Raw genomic sequence first — 18369 nt, 5'->3', positions numbered from 1 at the left:
TCTTCTCCTACTCGACATTTATTGGAAGTGTGTCCAGTCTTACCACAAAGCCAACATGTAAGCTTGTTCCATTTCTCCTATTTGGAGGTGTGCAAGTGTATATCAGAAGGTTTGTAGTAATGCGTTCTAGGGACATACCTGTAGTATCCCTTTCTGTGTCTTGAAGAGACCCTGGGTCTACTTGAGACATGTCTTTTGATTTTGTGATTTTTGCTAGTCTATTTGTATTCCTTTTTAGCTTTCTTTTTAGCTTTTCTCCTTCTAACTAGGGGATCATCAATGGTTAGACCATATTTGCTACAAATAGATTTACTATCTAAGAGATTTGACAATTTTTCTAAGGACCTATTCACCTTAGAGCTAGTACATAGACTGACTAATGCTTTAGTAATGAGAGAATAAATTTCTCCCCAGGTATATGATTCAAATGGTAATTGAAAGACTTCTTGTAGTCTAATATAATCAACAAATATAGAAGGAAAAGCTGCAAGATATACCTGTTTCCATAGCAAATTTTTAGAATCTTTCACCTCGTAGATTCTATGCATCCAATCTCGATGAAAGTCTTCAAATTGTGACATCTTATTACATTTGAGGTTCATAAGTATGACCTCATGCTTATCAGCAATCTCCATCTCAGAGCCACACCAGTGCTCTAAGATCATAGAAGTCAGAGCTCCAATCATATTTCTCTGAGTTGTCCCATCTGAATTATGTATAATATCTCCCGCTTCATCTTTGAGTACTTCGCTCTCCATTTTTACCAGTAGAGCTGGAGATGATTCAGTCTCCCACCATCTGAGAAGTGTTCCAGTAAAACATTGAATGATAGTTTTACATGCTTCAACTTCATTCTTTCCTTTGAGACACATTAACTTGTACTCTGTGAACATCATGTCGATCATTTGTCTGATCTGGCCAACACTGAGATTATCAATGTTCCATTCTCTGTGTGAATCTGGGAATAATGTGTGTGTTTTTGAAATTTTTCCTTTTCCTTCCAAGTCAGGAGTTGGATATTTATTGAATCGACTTTCCAATGGTTCATAGATGGGAAGAATTTGGGATTTTGATTCTTTTTCTTCCTTGAATAAGGAAGCAATTGTAATTTGTTCTGTAGCTTCAGATTTATCTGAGGAGGTCTGAGCTACTTCTTTTGGAAACAAATTTGGGAATCTATCAACAGGTTTGACAGGATTCTGTATCTGCACATTTCTCTTATATAAGAAAGAAGTAGGGACTAGTTTATCTATTTTTGACAGACTTATTTTGTCAACTCTTTCTGTTAAGTCTATTAACAATCCCTTAGTAGTACCAATGTGGTCTACCATTTTTTCTTCTACTTCTTCAATCTTATTGAGAGATTCTTTAGCATAAGATCTTACAATAGAAGATGAATACTATAAGTCATTAAGACACTTATTTACATCATTAAGAGAAAATTGGACAATATCAAACTATTCTTTTATTGCAACTGATTTTGTTGTATTCATTTCAAGCCCTTTTACTACAGTGTTAGTCCAATTGATTTGTTCACTGGCTTTTTGTATTCTTCCATCTATACCCAATGCATTGTCATCTTTGAGCACCAAAGGAATATCCTTTGCAATGTTTTGATTCTCTCTAAGGATTATACCTTTGTATGGAGGGAAGGTAGTTGGAGTTTCTACTTTATTTCCATCTAAAATAGTCCAAGAATGTTTCTTTGTTGAGGAGGATGATGTACCAATCATCGGCACATTTCTGACTCAGCATTTCTTTTCCAGACATAGAAAGAAACCCAGGAACTTGTTTTATCCATATACTTTTTCCACTCCTAGGATAGCTTGATTTTTTCCTCAACTATATGACTGAGACCAAATTGTTCTGCTTCAGGGTGAGTGTAGATATCCCAATTCAACATCTCTTTCATCCATTGGGATTCTATTTTGGTCTTTCGATAACCATCCATTAGGGTAAAGAATTTATGCATCTCTGGTACAGAGGGATTTTTACAGTCAGATGGTAGAGAGAAAAATCTAGACTCTGGAATGAGGTCATTCATCTGCTCTAAATACCCTAGGCCATATCTGGGCATATTACTTGGCTTCATCTTTCTGAACATTTCCTTCAGCCTTGGATCTTCTAAAGTAGGTAGTTCACGCATCATGAGAACATGGTCAGACTCGTGTGGAAATGGTATGTCTGAGCATTTTGGATTTGGACATGGATTTATGGATGTGGAAGGAGGTGCTTCACCAGTCCGAGGATGGTGGTTCTCATGTATGGGAGATTCAACAAGAATGCTCAAATTTACAGAAGAATGACACTCAGGACATTTACTTCTAATGAAGAAAAATTTACAATTTGTGCAAATTCAAATAAAGAAATATGATGACAAGGATTCGAAACAATACTAGAGCAGGGAGTGTCTACAATGCTTGGATCTTGATAAGTTGATGAGATTTTGCAGGCTTGTTCTATTCTTCTACGGTCTATCGTGGATCTTCTGGGAAAGGATAGGACAACAGAGGATTGATTCTCTTGTATGTCTGCAGAAGTTATTTTCCTTAAAACCGGAGGTTTGGGATTAGAAACAACCCAGTGTTATGGGAAAGTTAAATCTTCACAGTGGATAGTCTCGTGTTCAATCTTTTGATTTTTTGAATCAGTTAAAACAACAACACTAGACTTGGAATCTTTACTGGGCGCATGGAGGATAGTCGTATACAAAGTATTAGTGTGCTGAAAACAACCCCTTGTTTGGATAACAATGTTATGTCTCTTTTTGTGCATATCAAATCTGGTGGTCTGGATTTGTAGTTGGAGGATTTGATCAATAGTTTGATCAAAGACATAAACTGAGAAATTTGGATAACAATCAAAATAGACTGGGCCATTAGACAAAAGAGCAACTATTCCTCCTATCAGTGAATCGGTGTATTTATTATGGGTTAGATCTCTGACAATAGCTAACACAAAAGTATTTAGGCCTTGATGGGTCAAAGGATTTATGCCGATTCTAATACATCCGAGATGTAACTATTTGGTTTTAAGCCTTTTTGCTTCAGCATGTAATTGCTTTGGATCAAGAAGAGGGATAGATTGTACACTATAAAAGTTTTCTTGGATTTGGCTTATTGACTCTTTAATATTGATTCTAGTAGCAACCTTTAAGTGAAATACAGTCAGATCTGAATAAACTTCTAATGCACTAATGCTAGGAAGTTTCCATCTTGCAGATGGCTGTGTTTCTTCATATTCTAGTTCGGCTTGGTTTAACACACAACTAGAACAAGATGCAAAAATATCTCTGAGGGGATTTTTATAGTAGATAATTCTTTTTCTTCTATTTCGCGGATCAGATGATTATGTTGTTAATATCAAAAGCTAGAGAACAAGTAAAGATTAAATAGTGAGTTAGAAATGTAAGAGATCCAAAGGAGACTCCTATGTAAACCTAGATGCTAAGTAAGTAAAAATGATAGATGAGATGATTACGTTGATTAACTGGAAAGCCAGAGAACAATCAAATATTGTAATTGAGTTAGAACAAGTAAAGGTTAAATGGCCTTTTTATATCACTAAACTTGTAAAGTAAATTACATGTTGTTTTTTCACTATATTGAATTTTGGTTGAGGTTAGTTGTAATGTTGAATAAAAGAATAATCATCTATTTAATGTTCTCATTAATATGATGCAACTTTCGATTTAGGTAAAGATTTTTTAAAACAATTTTTATTTATACAACTTTAGATTTACCCAAATATCTTTATTATGCAACTTTCGATTTAGCTAAAGAACTTTTAAAACCATTTTTATTTATACAATTTTAGATTTAGCCAAATAGCTTTAGAACCATTTTTATTTATACAATTTTAGATTTAGCCAAATATCCTTAGAACAATTTTTATTTCGTGAAATTCTCAACTCTTCGATTAAAATTTAAACAACCTAATACACATTTAAATTTTATAATTTAACTATTAGAAAAACACATACCATTAGAAAATTACATATCATTCTCATCTCATATGTTTTCGATTAAGAAACTATGACTACACCTAAAATTCACACCTACTATTCAGACTGGTATCGTTCATACCTACCAGTCATGTCATTCATGGTGTAACTATTTCCCGGTTGATTCATAATTGCCCCACACATTTTCGTGGTTAATTAGACTATATTAACGTCTAGCTTTAGGCAAGATCACGGCACCAAAATCATCGAGAGAAAGGAGAAAATATGGGAGATCCTGGATTTGTATCTGGATCAATAGGCGTTCTTATTGATAGGGCGGTTCAAGTAATAGAGGGGCACATCAAGATTGCTCTTTGTTGCAGAAAAGAGTTGAGGGTTTTGGAAAATTTAGTGAAGGAGATTCAGCCTATAAACATGGAAATTCAACAATATGGAATAGCTATTCGGCAGTCTCAGAGTGATTTAGTTAACAAGATTGAACCCGTTACAGTCAACAACTGGCTTCAAACATTGAAGAGAATTATGGAAGATGCAATCAAAATAGTGGATAAATGTCAAGTTCCAGCATATAATATGGTATCTCGATATTTGTTGAGCAAGAAGATCAGGAAGAGTATTGACAACCTGCAGAGTCATCTGGAAAGACTGCCTTTGATTGGATTCACTCAACAACTCCGTTCTGAACTGCAAAACATACAGAGCCATGAAGCTCCTCAGAGCCAATCTTCAATTCCTCCAACAAGGCCGCCAAGCGTTGCAAGTTACAGGCAGCAGCCAATTCAAGAGGCGTGCATCGTGGGACAAGATGAGGTATTCGAAACCCTTAAACGTCTGCTAACAGATAATAACGAAATCGCAGCCTCTGCGACATCCAGAATAGGCGTTGTTGGCATGGGTGGATCTGGAAAAACTCTGCTCCTCAAGAGAGCCTTGAATGACAAGCAAGTGCAACAGCACTTTGAGAAAGATTTGATTCTGTGGTTGACAGTTTCCCAAAATTTGTCAATCATAAATCTACGCAATAACCTTGGGAGACAGATAGACCTCCATTTAAGTGAGGGCTTTGACGTGAGATGGAGCCAAGAAGATGTCAAGAGATGGATTTATCAAAAAACTAGCAGCAGGAGGTTCTTGCTATTTTTAGATGATATTTGGGACGACAGTGAAAATCTGTTGGAGATGTTGGGCGTACCGGACGATCAGATGTATGACAGCTCCAAGATCGTTGTATCGACAAGAGATCGAAGAGTCCTTTCAAAAATGAGAGTGGGTACCCAAATTGCCATGGATAGTCTGTCTGCAGATGAGAGCTGGAGCCTCTTCTGCTTTCATGCGTTTGTAGGTAATCAGCACACTCCACATGTTGGAATCGAAAAGATTGCCCGGGATGTCTGTGGGGAGTGTGATAGGCTGCCGCTTGCTCTCAAAGTAATAGGAGCAGCCATGGCGGGCATCACTGCGCCATCAGATTGGCGGCTGACTCTGGAGAAGTTGCAAAATGCGGATAAAGTGGACCCTCATGTAGAGAAGAAACTCTACAATCGGTTGAGATTGAGTTATGACGCGCTGTGCACCTCGCAATATTTACCTTTGCAGCTCTGCTTTCTCTACTTGGGCACCTTCAAAGAGGACGAGGAAATGTATGTGCAGGATGTGATAAACTTGTGGATAGGAGAGGGCCTTCTTCCCACGGAAGATGGTAAAGATCCATTAGAAGTTGGAAGGGCTTACGCTAACTTTTTAGTGGATCGATGTCTGATCGAAGCTAGTATTAAGGATGCTGATGGACAGGTGGTGATCTTCTCTGTGCATGATGTTTTACATCATCTAGCGCTGCAAATTGCCGAGAAGGAAGAGAATTGTTGTTTCAGAGCGGGGAAAGGTTTGGTGGAATTCCCATTGAAACATTGCACCCGTAAAACCAGGATTTCTCTGAGGGCCAACAATTTTAGGTCAATACCTAATGGATACCGAGGTCAGGGTCTGCGGGCGATGTTACTTTCGGAGAACATATCTCTGGAATATGTTCCGTCAAGAGTGGTCACGACTCTCACCTCTCTTAGACTTCTTGATTTGGGAGGGACATCCATAAAAAATTTGCCTCATAACTTTGGCGCGTTGAAGCATCTAGTCTTCCTTCGTTTAGCAAAATCGCCAATAGTGAAGCTGCCAGATTCAGTAACATGTTTGAAGAAGCTCGAGATACTGGATCTGTCCGAATGCTACCAGCTGAGTGAGTTGCCTTATGAGTTAGGTAAGATGACAAGTTTGATATATCTAGATTTGAGTTTCTGTCAACAGTTGAAGTGCATGCCTTGTGGGATCTCCGCGTTGACATCGCTACAATATCTGAAAATGGAAAGATGCTGGAAAACCTGGCCGCAAGCAACACCACCACAGAGAAAACTTCTGCGTGATCCGATGGGAGGTCGTGCTCGTGCTCGCTTCCAGGATCTACACCCTCTGAAGCACCTTAAATGGCTGGCGCTAGAGTGCTCGAAGGAGCCAATTACAGATGGCGTAGTGGGCGACATGACAGAGATGAGGACTCTCATCCTGAGGATGTCACATATGAAGGAATTACCAGAGGACATGAGGTGGTATGGTAAAGCTAAGCAGTCTCTTTGTGGAGTCCAACGTTTTGGGTAAGATCCCATCGTGGATACGTGGTTTCCAACTGCTAAATTGTCTAATACTAAGAGATTGTCCCCAACTGGAGGAGATCCCTGCAGGGTTGGAAAAGCTTGAATGGCTAAGGAGGCTGGATATAGTTAAATCCTCGTCTTTAAAAGAGTTACCCGATGCTTTTGGAGAAGCAGGTGCCTTTCCACGCCTAGAAAGTTTCTGGTTGGAGGAAACCGATGGAGTTGAGAGTTTTCCCCCAATAAGGGATGGGGCTCTGCCTCTGTTGAAGAAATTGGGCTTAGTCTTTTGCTCCAACGTCAGGACCATTCCTCCAGGACTCGAAAATTTACAGAATCTGAGGGAACTGCATGTGTATGGCAGTCCCTTAATACTCGAATCTATTGAAGAAGAAGGTAGCGAAGCATGGTCTGCGGTTCGAGCAATGGAAGGAGAAAAGCACGTAGAGATACTGAGGAAGTCGATTGATGAGCACCGCCATAAAGATGGGATGGGTTGCTCAAGCATATGCAAACGGGTCTTCCCATCGAAACCATGGTCATGGTGTTGTCCCTCATGGTACTACCCATAATGCTTTTTATGTGAGATGCCCTGGCTTGCTTTCAATGCCTGATCTTCAATTTGATTCGAGTCCCATACATGGTTTTGATTTGCCACTCATTTCACTTTCACACAGCTGGTGAGTTCCTATTCCATGACTGACTCTTCAAATTTGCTTTTACGCTCACTGCAAACTATTATCTCCTTCTTACGGGGAAGCAAGATCATGTTAAAGTACGATCAAGATTCAATTCTTAGTGTTATATTATGAAAAAAAAAATGTGCCATTATCAAATATGCATTGATTTCTTTAATGAATATCTTAAATGTTTTTGAAATGGGAACCAGAAAATTTATCATGAGAATTAGAAGTTAGTATTCGAGGAGTAATTCCAACGACCATTTAGTTGTTTTCGTTGTCAATCTAGCTGTATTTCATAGTTGCCAGAGTTTATGAGTTGGTTTTTTTAACAGTTAGTACATTTGAGGTGGTATTGTTATTTATCTTTGGTACTGAAGCAAATCTATTTTTCCATTAAAAATTGAAAGGTGAAAAAGCAGAAAGAAAATACAATAAAAGCATAAGAAAGAGCGAAGGAAAAGTTAGAAAGTTGATAAGGATGAGTGGTCAAGTTCATGAGTTGTCAATAGTCTCTTGGATCTAGTATGTCCAAGAAGAATCATATACCTATAAATTGAATAGGTATACAAGATGTTTTAATCAATAAAGTATGTAATTTCGTATTATCAAGTGTGTCTTTTGTATGTTTAATCTCTGGTATTTTAATTATTAGAATCTAGTAAATTCAATATTTTTATGCCAATAGGAATTCTCTCTGCGGGTTTTGGGTGAGCAAAGACTGTTTATTTTAGCCAATAAGAGATTTCTATTTTCATTTTCCTCATAAATTAAAATTTGACAGGTGGAGATGTAAAGTGTGGTTGAAATGTAAAGTGTCGTTGAGGACGACAGTAGTGACGTTGGGCCCTCATACCTTGTTGCCACCTCTGTACGAATTGATGCTACTGGTTTTCGGTTTTCAGGAGTTGAGTTTTTTTATTTGGTTTGGGTTTTCCTCTCTGCAACACACAACGCCATGTCCACTGAAAAGGCCTCTGAACAAATCCCTCTGCTGCATCCCAAGATGGCTTATCCAACTCGTCCGGTCATCTTCTACATCGGAAAGAAATGCAGATCCTTCTTCCCCATGTTCATGGACAAGCGTTTCCTGCTATGAAGATGGATTCCCACCAAAATATGAAATCCCTGGCTGTGTTTTAATGGCTGCTTCAAACACTTTCACGCAAAATTCCCTGACAGTGAAGTTTGTTCTGTTTTTTCTATTTAGACGAATTCCATGAACGCGTTCTTCCAAGGCACACCTACTTTCAATATTCTTGTGCTTGGAGAATTCATCGAAGATGGTGTGCTCAGATTGTGTAGCATGTAAGACGAGGGAGGCGACAAAAGAGTGCAATCCAACGCCTTCAATTGCCTTCCATTTCAAGAGTTCTCGCATGAGCACCTGAAGCCCAATAACATCTGGAGTGGACTTTACAAATCAAGCCCAAATCCTTGTCATAAAATCTTATGAATGACTTGTGATCCCAAATCTCTCGAAATTAGAAAGTTATTAACTGGAAATTAGGAAATTACTAAATATTATATTATTTTCTTGAAATTGGAGAGGGTTGTTTCCTCTTTCATGTTGAAATATTATTTTCAACTGCAGGGCCAGTCCTTTGCCATACCCTTGCAATGACGTATCCGCCATTAAACAGCTGCAGCACCAGTCCTTGCCTGAATTCACCATTACACAGCGATTTATTACGGAATGGTGGTAATTTATCACAGTTGGTAAAAATAGTAAACACCAGGTTTTACTGTGGATATGGAGAATGTACCGCAACATCCAGAAATTTCAGAAATTAAACTTATCCAGAAATTTCAGGAATTAAACTTATTCTTCAGCCGCCCATACCTTGTTTTTAATTTCTAGTCTTGTCATAAAAATTTCAAGTAGATTTTTTACAGTACACGCAATTTTTTTTGGTTGCTGTATATGAAATGTAATGTTTTTATCTGTGTAATATGAGCTGACCAGAAACAGAGACAGAGTTCTCTTTGTAATTCACAGTAGAGATAGTTTTTTTTTTTTCTTGCAATATGCAGCAAGGCGTATGAAAGAATGAAAATTTACACACAGCAGTGTACAACTTTTCAGAAAATATATTTTTATTAAGCTGGGTTAAAAACAGAGTGTCGCTGAAACACCGTCGCTGAAACACTGCATTTAGCAATTGACGAAACTGCGTTGCTGAAACACCGTATTCCGCAAACGATTTTTATCAAAAATTCCGAACACTTCATTCAAGATTCCTTTGAAATTAAAAGATCCATTAAAAACATCTAAAAATAACATTGGATGGTCATGAGTTCTAGAGTGACTTGCCTTGTATGTTCCTGCTTGAATTGTTGATGAAGTGGAGACTTCCTGATGTACACGAAGGTCGACTATGGAAAGAGTTTGAGTGGCCACAAGTATCATTATCACAATCCAATGTATGTAACAAATGAGACTAAACAGAGTCTACCAATGAATCATACTCAGGAAAAAAAGAAAAAAAAAGTCAGCATAGTTGTGCTTTACATTTTTACAAGGAATTTATGAATCTGGATTAAACATCCGAAATTAGCGGGAAAATGCGTTTGAAAGGTCATAGTGCCACTGCTCGACACATTGTCAATTATTGTGCAACATGACCTAATCTTTGAAGCCTTAATTATCCACTGCTCGACACATTGTCAATTATTGTGCACGTTGACATGTATCTATTTCGTTTCCTCGACACATTGTCAATTATCGTGCACGTTGACATGTATCTATTTCGTTTACTGGTTTCAGATAAATTTATCTCATATGCATTCAAAGTCATTGCAAATACCATCTAAAGTCATTGCAAATACCATCTAATGCTTACAAGGTTGTTTTAGAGTTTTTTTTATTTCTTTCATTCTAGTGATGATTCTGGGTACTCCAATCCCCGCAATGTGTATATTGAGGCAAACAAATTGAGTTGCACGCCTGGTAGTGGGCCTTTTAGAGAGGTTATGGTTTTCATCGATGGGGTCATTGTAGGTGTTGTGTGGCCTTTTCCTGTGGTTTACAAAGGAGGTGTCAATCCACTGTTATGGCGCCTTGTTACTGGTATTGGGTCTTTTAATCTGTCTAGCTATGAAATTGAGGTTCCACCATTTTTGGGGACCAATGCCCCATTGCTCTGGATATTTTGTTTGTAGATGGAAATTTGTACTTGTTGCTTAATGAGAAATCTAGCAGTCCAATCATAACTCAAAGTTGGAGAAGTCAGAAGAACAAATTCGCATTCTAGAGACCAAAATGCAACATGTGAACAATGTGAATGCTAAGCTTAAATTGAAACAGAAAGAAGATGCAAAACTTTGGAAAGGATTGGACTCAAAGAAGATGTATTCTCTTTAGTGGTACGAACAACATATGCCTCTTTTACACCATACCTGTGTTTTCTTCTATATCTTTCTGTGTCTGCAAACAAATTACCAGCAGTTTGTAGCATGGAACCTATTCCAAGCACAATCAGCTCCTTGAAACGACTCAAATTCATAGCAAGATCAGATCTTAATTGATCAACATTAGGTACTTGAGTCTTGATACCAGAAACCTTTTGTCCCCGGCAATAATTTCACTTCCATGCTCTTTATTCACTCTAACGAGTCCTACAGAATTCCTTTTTTCTTCTTTGGGGCCGTCTGCGCTTTCACTTGCACACTCTGACTTGACTATAACCAATCCTACAAGATCCCCTCTTCTTCTTTGGCCCTAGCACTGATTTCACCTCCATACCGTGCATTCACTATAGCCGGTGAACTGTTATTTGCTGTCAAAGTTACAGGCTTTATAGGTGGTTGTTTGCTTGTGTTGTTAGTTTTCATAGGCAACTGTCTAATAGTAGAATAACGCAGCTGAGGGTGATTTTGGATGTAGCTCCCACCCATTTGAAAACTCTCAGCGTCCCCTCTCCTTTCATAATGGTTCTGATTAACAGGTGCCGAATTTGAATTCATATTCATGGGCATTTTCCTCAACATAGATTAATGTAATGGATAGGCATTTTGGCCACTACCAACGTTGGATTCTTCACTATTCATTAAAGCTTTCCAATTAGTGCTTGTAGGGAAATTCATTTCTATTTGCAAATATGAAGGACAATGTATTGAAAAATGGTTTTGACCTTTACCAATTCTCTCAACTTGGGTTCTTTCTGTTCTTATTTCCCTTGGAATTTGATTACAACCCCCTTTCCTTTTATTGCAATCAAAACCAGTAATACTTGTAGGATTGAATTTCCTATGCGTTTGAGAGAGAAGAGGAATAGGGTCATTCTTACTACTCACCTAATTACCATTCCCACTGTCCAGTTGATTTTTATCAGCACCTTGGGCAGAGCTTCGAATATCTGTGACTTGTATAGATTTCTGCTGATTTTGTCCTCTCAGACTGCCATCCTGCTCATTCTTCCCCACCTGATGAAAATTTGTACGTGTGGATTAATGAGAAATCTAGCAATCCAATCATATGGTGATTGATTAAGCATAAGGAACCCATTTTGGATTTGTCTGTTTGGTCAAACTTCAAAGGGTTGGAATTACACATTTTCAAATAGGAAGATCTCTCTCTGCCGAGGGAAAATCCTCTCATAGAATGCTCATTACTCATACTTTGCAAGAGTTCAAGTTAGATAATTTAATCTCATACTTTGCAAGAGTTCAAGTTTGATAATATATACAGATTGTGCATCTAGCAGTAACGACCAACAAGAAGAGATGCAAATATACAGATTGTGCATCAAATAAATAACAACCAACACAAAGGTTCCTGTGGAAACTACCAAAGGAATAATATTATCTTATGTATAAATGTGGAGAAACCAAATGGCACAGGAGATGGCAAATTTTTTATTTTTTAATTAATATGTGTATATACCACACTGTCATTGTATTGATTTCAGGTGTCAAAAGCAAATATCTATTTAAACATTACAATCAAAAGCAAATATCTATTTAAAGCATTAGACTAAAATATAGTTAGTTGCCGTGAGAGACGAGAGTGGTTAGCTATAATGTTAAGGGAATATAGTTGTTTGTGTTAATTTTTTTTGGTATGCTTAATTAAAAGGTCTTGTTATAATGATGTCATGAGATTGGATGGAATTTCTCTGAGATTTTAGGATTTGTTATTTATAATATTATTATTTTTAAAGCAAAATGTGAAAGAATAGAAGATTGTTTTAAATATTTTTTTATGTAATCGGATTGTGTAAATAATATATCTAGTATTTATAATTCTAACAAATTTTTACTAAATACAAAAAAAAATTGACTAAAATATATATCTAAAAAGTAAAAATATTTAACATATAATCACAGTGACAAAACCTATCATAACTCGTCAAAATAGCAGTGAGAATAGTCGTCATTGGTTGCTATCCATGAATGCAAACTCACTGATCTTCCTTCTTCAAGGAAAACAACACCACCTGGAATTACCCATTGATGGTCTATATCTAGGAAGGACAGGCTTTCACTCCTACCAAACGCCTCATCATTGTTCTTCAAGGAAAACCACACCACCTCAAATTACCACTCCTACCAAATGCCTCATCATCCTTCTTCAAGGAAAACCACACCACCTCCAATTACCCATGGATGGTCTATATCTAGGGGGCAGGGTTTCACTCCTACCAAATGCCTCATCATCATTCTTCAAGGAAAACTACACCACCTCAAATTACCACTCCTACCAAATGCCTCATCATCCTTCTTCAAGGAAAACCACACCACCTCGAATTACACACCGATGGTCTCTGTCTAGGCAAGGCAGGCATTCACTCCTACCACTTGCGTTGTTAACCTGTTTCCTTAAGTCCCAAAAAAACAATCTCTTACCCAAACAAATGCAATTTTAAAATACTCTCCATGCCCAAAAATTATCCAACTTACAAAATACACTAAAAATATTTTTAAATTAAAAAAAAAAAAAATTAAAACAATTTCTTTTAATAATTAAAAAAATCATTTTCAAATAAATTAGAATAAAATAAATTAAAACAAATTTATATAAATCTTTAATGGATTAAAAATCAAAATAATGATATTTTCACTTTTAAATTCTTCTCAATATTCATTAAAAAAAAATTAACATATATAGATTTATATATTCTTATTTTTTAATATTGATTTAATAGATTTATATATTCTTATTTTTTAATATTGATTTAATCTTTTTCTTTTTTCCTTTTTGATTAAGATTAATTTTTGCATACAACTTTGTAAATTTAACACAATAAAATAAAATAAAATAAAATATATAAATAATTTTTTATTATATAAAAGAAAGAACTTGGCATCCATTAAAAAGAATATATATAGATATATTATTTTATAAAATTTAATTATTTATATTAATCTTTTCCTTTTATATATATTATTTTATATTTTTCAATATTTCAAATATTTAAATAAAAAACTTTGCTTTTGAAAAAATTGGAAATTAGCAAATTCCAAGTTGAAAGAGTTTATTTAATTTTTAATACTCTTTTAAATGGGATCTAATATATTTAGAATAAGTTTATATCTTAAAATATTTGTTATGCTACGGATTATTTAAACATTTTAAAACAAATCTATGATCATCTTCAAATATATATATATATATATATAACACGTCATATTAAACCATTTTTGATAAAATTATAAAGATGTAAACATTAAAACATTATACAAATTTTTAAGCTTTTTAAATGGGTTTTTCATTCTATCTTGTTAATGTTTTTTCTTCTTATTATTATAAAATTTAGATCCACAAAATATTCAAATATACTTGTTACTTTAAATCTAAACAAGGCTTCAATGAGTAATTTCTATTTCCATCATGATTCTTTTTAATTAGTAAGCAATGAGAAATCTACCTCTTGTTCACTATAATATCCAAAAAAATAACAAAATATCTTCCTATTTGTCAGGCCAGGAGGCAACTCCTCAAATCAAATCATGTTATTCATTCAGGTTGTTCATTATTATATACAAGAGGGAGTGACTGTTTAGTTCATCTCCCGATGACTCTCCATTTTCTCTATTATTTATTTACACTAATTACAATTGTTCACCCAATCCCTATGATTAGGTGTCAACATTCCCCCCTTAATCTGAAGGGATGTTGGTGAGTCCAAGCATCGTTCTGAATCTTTCAAGCTTTTCTCTTCCAAGTGCTTTGGTGAAGATGTCTACAATTTGCTCATTAGTGGAACAATGGAAAAGATGGATTGTTTTGGCCTCAACATGATGTCGAATCAGATGATATTTTGTATTGATGTGCTTTGTTCGATCATGGAACTTTGGGTTCTTGGCCAAATTTATTGCCGAGGTATTGTCAATCATGAGTGGAGTCGATTGTACTTGTTTTACCTGCAAATCTTCAAGAATTTTCTTGAGCCACACAATTTCTTTTGTTGCCTTAGCTGCTGCCACATATTCTACCTCTGTTGTGGAATATACTGGGACTGATTGTTTGTGTGATCTCCAAGAGACAACTCCTGATCCAAGACTCATAACATAACCTGAAGTAGATATCTCAGTTTATTTATCTCCATCGAAGTCTGAATCAGAGTATCCAATCAAGCTGAAGTCGCCCACCTGTGTATACTTGATTCCAAAGTCTTGAGTTCCCTTCAAGTATTTTAGAACTCTTTTTGTAGCAGACCAATGTCCCTCACAAGGCTTTTGCATAAACCTGGAGAGGATCCCAATAGCAAATGAAATGTCTAGTCTGGTAGTAGTTAGGTAGTTGAGACTTCTTGCAAGTTGCCTATACTTTGTTGCGTCCTCAAATTCTTTTCCTTCAATGGATGTGAGCTTTAAGTTTTGTTCCAGTGGAGTAGTCAGAGGATTGCATTCAGGCATGCCAAACCTATTCAACAGATCTCCAATGTATTTCTTTTGAGAAAGGAATATGGACCTTGGATGTTGAGCTACTTCAATACCAAGATAGTAATGAACATAGCCCAAATCAGTCATTTCAAAACCTTTCCTCAATTCCTTCTTTATGGATGCAATGTAGTTCTCATTGTTCCCTGTCATCAAAAGATCATCTACATATACCACAAGATATACAATTGTTTTGCCAACCTTCTTGACAAACAAAGTTGCATCATCAAGATCATAATGTTTGAAATTGAGTTTCAGAAGATGCTCAGTTAGTTTTTCATACCAGGCTTGCGGTGCTTATTTGAGGCAATACAAGGATTTCACAAGTTTTCATACTTTATGTTCTTGTCCTTTCATAGCAAATCCTTCAGGTTGGGACATAAAAACATTCTCTTTTAGATCTCCATTCAAGAAAGCATTTTTTACATCCATTTGATGGACTTTCCAACCGTTTTGACCTCCTAGGGCAAAGAGTGTCCGGATGGTAGCCCATTTTGCTGTGGGGGGAAAGTCTCCTCATAATCAACCCCTTCCTTCTGTGCAAAACCTTTTGCTAGAAGCCTGGCTTTGTGCTTGTCAAGTGAGCCATCAGCTTTATACTTATTCTTATAGACCCACTTGCAGCTAATTGGTTTGGTTCCCAATGGAGGATCAACCAACTTCCAAGTGCCATTCTTTATTAAGGCATCATACTCCTTTTGCATTGCTTCTTTCCATTCATCATGAGAAGCAACTTCTTTGAAGGAAGTTAGTTCAAAATCTGTAGACAAATTCAATTCACAATCATAAGAAACATCCATATCAACAGGTGAATCAGAGTCATCTACATCACCTCCATTTTTCCGGTTTGAATTTCTAGTTCCTGTCTTTCCAACCTCATCATGATGAACACTTTCAAGTGTCTTTGTCAGCCACTTTGGGGGACCTTTCTCAGATGGTCCAGGATGCTCCGTTGATTGAGTTGGGACTGAATCAAGATTGAGTCTCCCAATTCTGTCAATCACATCACTCAAAGTATCATCTGCTGTTGTAGTTTCATGCGAGGGAGAGAGTGCTTCAGAAGAAGATTCCACAGTTTGATCTAGTATAGGAATCCCCCCTTCAAGATGTGGAATCTGATTATCAAATTCTTGAAATGATTTTTCATTTGCGAATCTATCCAAGTGATCAAGTTGCCACTCAACAACATTGTCAGTTTTGGATGATTCAAGAAAGATTACATCTCTAGATACAACAAACTTTTTATTGACTTCATCATAAAGATGGTATGCTTTTGAGGTGTTTGAATACCCCAGGAAGATACACTTATGACTTCTTGCACCAAGTTTGTTTCTATGTACCTTTGGTATCAAGGCATAGCATGTGGAACCAAAGACCCTGAGATGCTTTACTGAAGGAATGTGCCCATACCAAATCACATAAGGAGTCTTGTTTCTAATAGCATTAGATGGACATCTATTCTTTACATATACAACACATAGAATTGCATCAACCCAAAACATCAATTTTACATTTTTGAAAAACATCATGGAGCATACCATATTTAAGATTGTCCTATTCATCCTTTCAGCTACTCCGTTCCGTTGGGGATTATAAGGCATAGTTGTTTGATGTTTGATCCCATGTTGGCGAAGATATTTTTCAAATTCATTTGAAGTGTATTCTTTTCCATTATCAATGCAAATAGAGCCAATATGAGATTTTGCATCATTTTCAATCCATCTATGAAAGTTCTTGAATGTTTGAAAAGAATCAGATTTGTTCTTCAATAAATAAACCCAACACATTCTGGTGTAGTCATTAATAAATGTCATCATATATTTATTTCCATTTGCAGAAGGAACATGCATTGGACCACATAAATCTAAACGAATGAGTTCAAGTTTTTTATGTGCTTTGGAATGTGAATCGTGAAAAGACTGTTTGCTATGCTTTCCTAGAATGCAAGCATCACATTGCTTAAGTTTCCTAGGAATTGTAGGCAAACCAATAATACCATTTGTCTTCAACAAGTGGAGGGTGTCATAGTTCATGTGTCCAAATATAGCATGCCATAATAAAATTGATGGAAATGTACCTTCTTCATAATGAGAATTGTGAGAGATTTTGTGCACTAGCAGAGGTACCCTGCAGCTTGAGAAGCCTTTCTTCTTTTATCCCCGTCATGACAAGTGAGTGGTCTGATGCATTTATCACCTCAAGCTTGCCATCAAACATATGAATGGAGTGTCCTTGCTAGCAGATGTGTACCAAGGAAAGCAAGTTTCTCCTCAGCTATGGGAGATATAGAACATGATGCAGAAGAAAGACTGGAAGACCATGCAATTTAAGCCTGATTGTGCCAAGCCCTGATGGCTTGAGTTTTGATTTTTCTGCAAAGTATACTGCTCCATCAACATTGTCAATAAATTCTTCAAAAAAATCTCTTCTGAAATTCATGTGGCAAGTTGCTCCTGAATCAAGCAACCAATCATTTTTCCAGGAAGCAAGTGAAACATTAAATAAGACTTCATTTACTTCAATATTACAGTGTGCCACAACATAGTGAGAAGATTCATGTGCTTTACCTTTCTCTTTGTCATTAGTTTTACCTTTGGGTTGGTTTCTTTCCTACTCAATTCTATCCCAAGGCAACTTGCATGTGGATGCATCATGTGATCCATCTCTTTTGCAGTGTATGCATTGCAAATTTGACTTTTCTCCTTGAGAGCATCTGCCCCCCCCTGCCTCTGAAATTTCTTCCTCTTCCTCTTCGACCACCTATTCCTCTGGAAGAATCTTGAGCAAGATTCTTTTCTCTATGAGCAAGGCACACAGCCTCTTCAGAAGACTCAAAAGTTGTCTTCTTCCCAAAAGCTTTCTCTCTTTCAGCAAATTTTTTCACAAGAAAGTCAAAGGTAATATCTTTGAGGTTTCCATTTGCTTGCAATGACTCAAGATAATTTGCGTAAGTGGGATACAGTGCCTTGAGAAAATCTATCAAAGGAATATCGAGTTCAACATTAGTGACTTTGATATCATGCATTATAGATTTTACTTCTGATGCAAGAGCAAGAGGATCATTATTTTGTAATTCAAGGGTGAAGAGTTTAATCATGAGTTGAACAACTTCAAGTGCAGAGTGTGAGTCATAGAGTTCCTTCAGTTTTTGTAAGGGTTCCAAAGCATTTGAAAATGGTGAAATATGGCGACTCACCTC

The 18369-nt window shown here is 36.5% G+C and overlaps 1 protein-coding gene and 1 long non-coding RNA gene across 7 annotated transcripts in view; both read left to right on the top strand.

Moving 5' to 3' along the window:
• The window catches only part of LOC149211171 (uncharacterized), a 120243-nt gene that overhangs the window by 53088 nt on the left and 48786 nt on the right, over positions 1-18369 (top strand). For 2 of the 6 annotated variants that reach the window (XR_016252999.1, XR_016252995.1), the window contains exon 5: positions 8192-8874. The exons of 2 other annotated variants lie outside the window; for them this stretch is intronic. This is a non-coding gene — a long non-coding RNA (uncharacterized LOC149211171). 2 more of the 6 variants (XR_016252997.1, XR_016252994.1) reach the window with 2 other exon arrangements.
• Positions 4079-8207, top strand: LOC149211172 (putative disease resistance protein At5g63020). The gene is given in 3 exon segments (XM_089396946.1): positions 4079-6562; positions 6564-7286; positions 8071-8207. Coding segments are annotated over 2 exon segments (2949 nt in total). The 5' UTR covers positions 4079-4228; the 3' UTR covers positions 7179-7286; positions 8071-8207.

Source organism: Pinus tabuliformis, chromosome 1_2 (assembly GCF_031772625.1).
Source record: "Pinus tabuliformis cultivar Carrire ecotype Pingquan chromosome 1_2, CPIR1, whole genome shotgun sequence".
NCBI classification, from domain to species: Eukaryota; Viridiplantae; Streptophyta; class Pinopsida; order Pinales; family Pinaceae; genus Pinus; species Pinus tabuliformis.
This window is presented reverse-complemented; position numbering and strand designations above follow the sequence as displayed.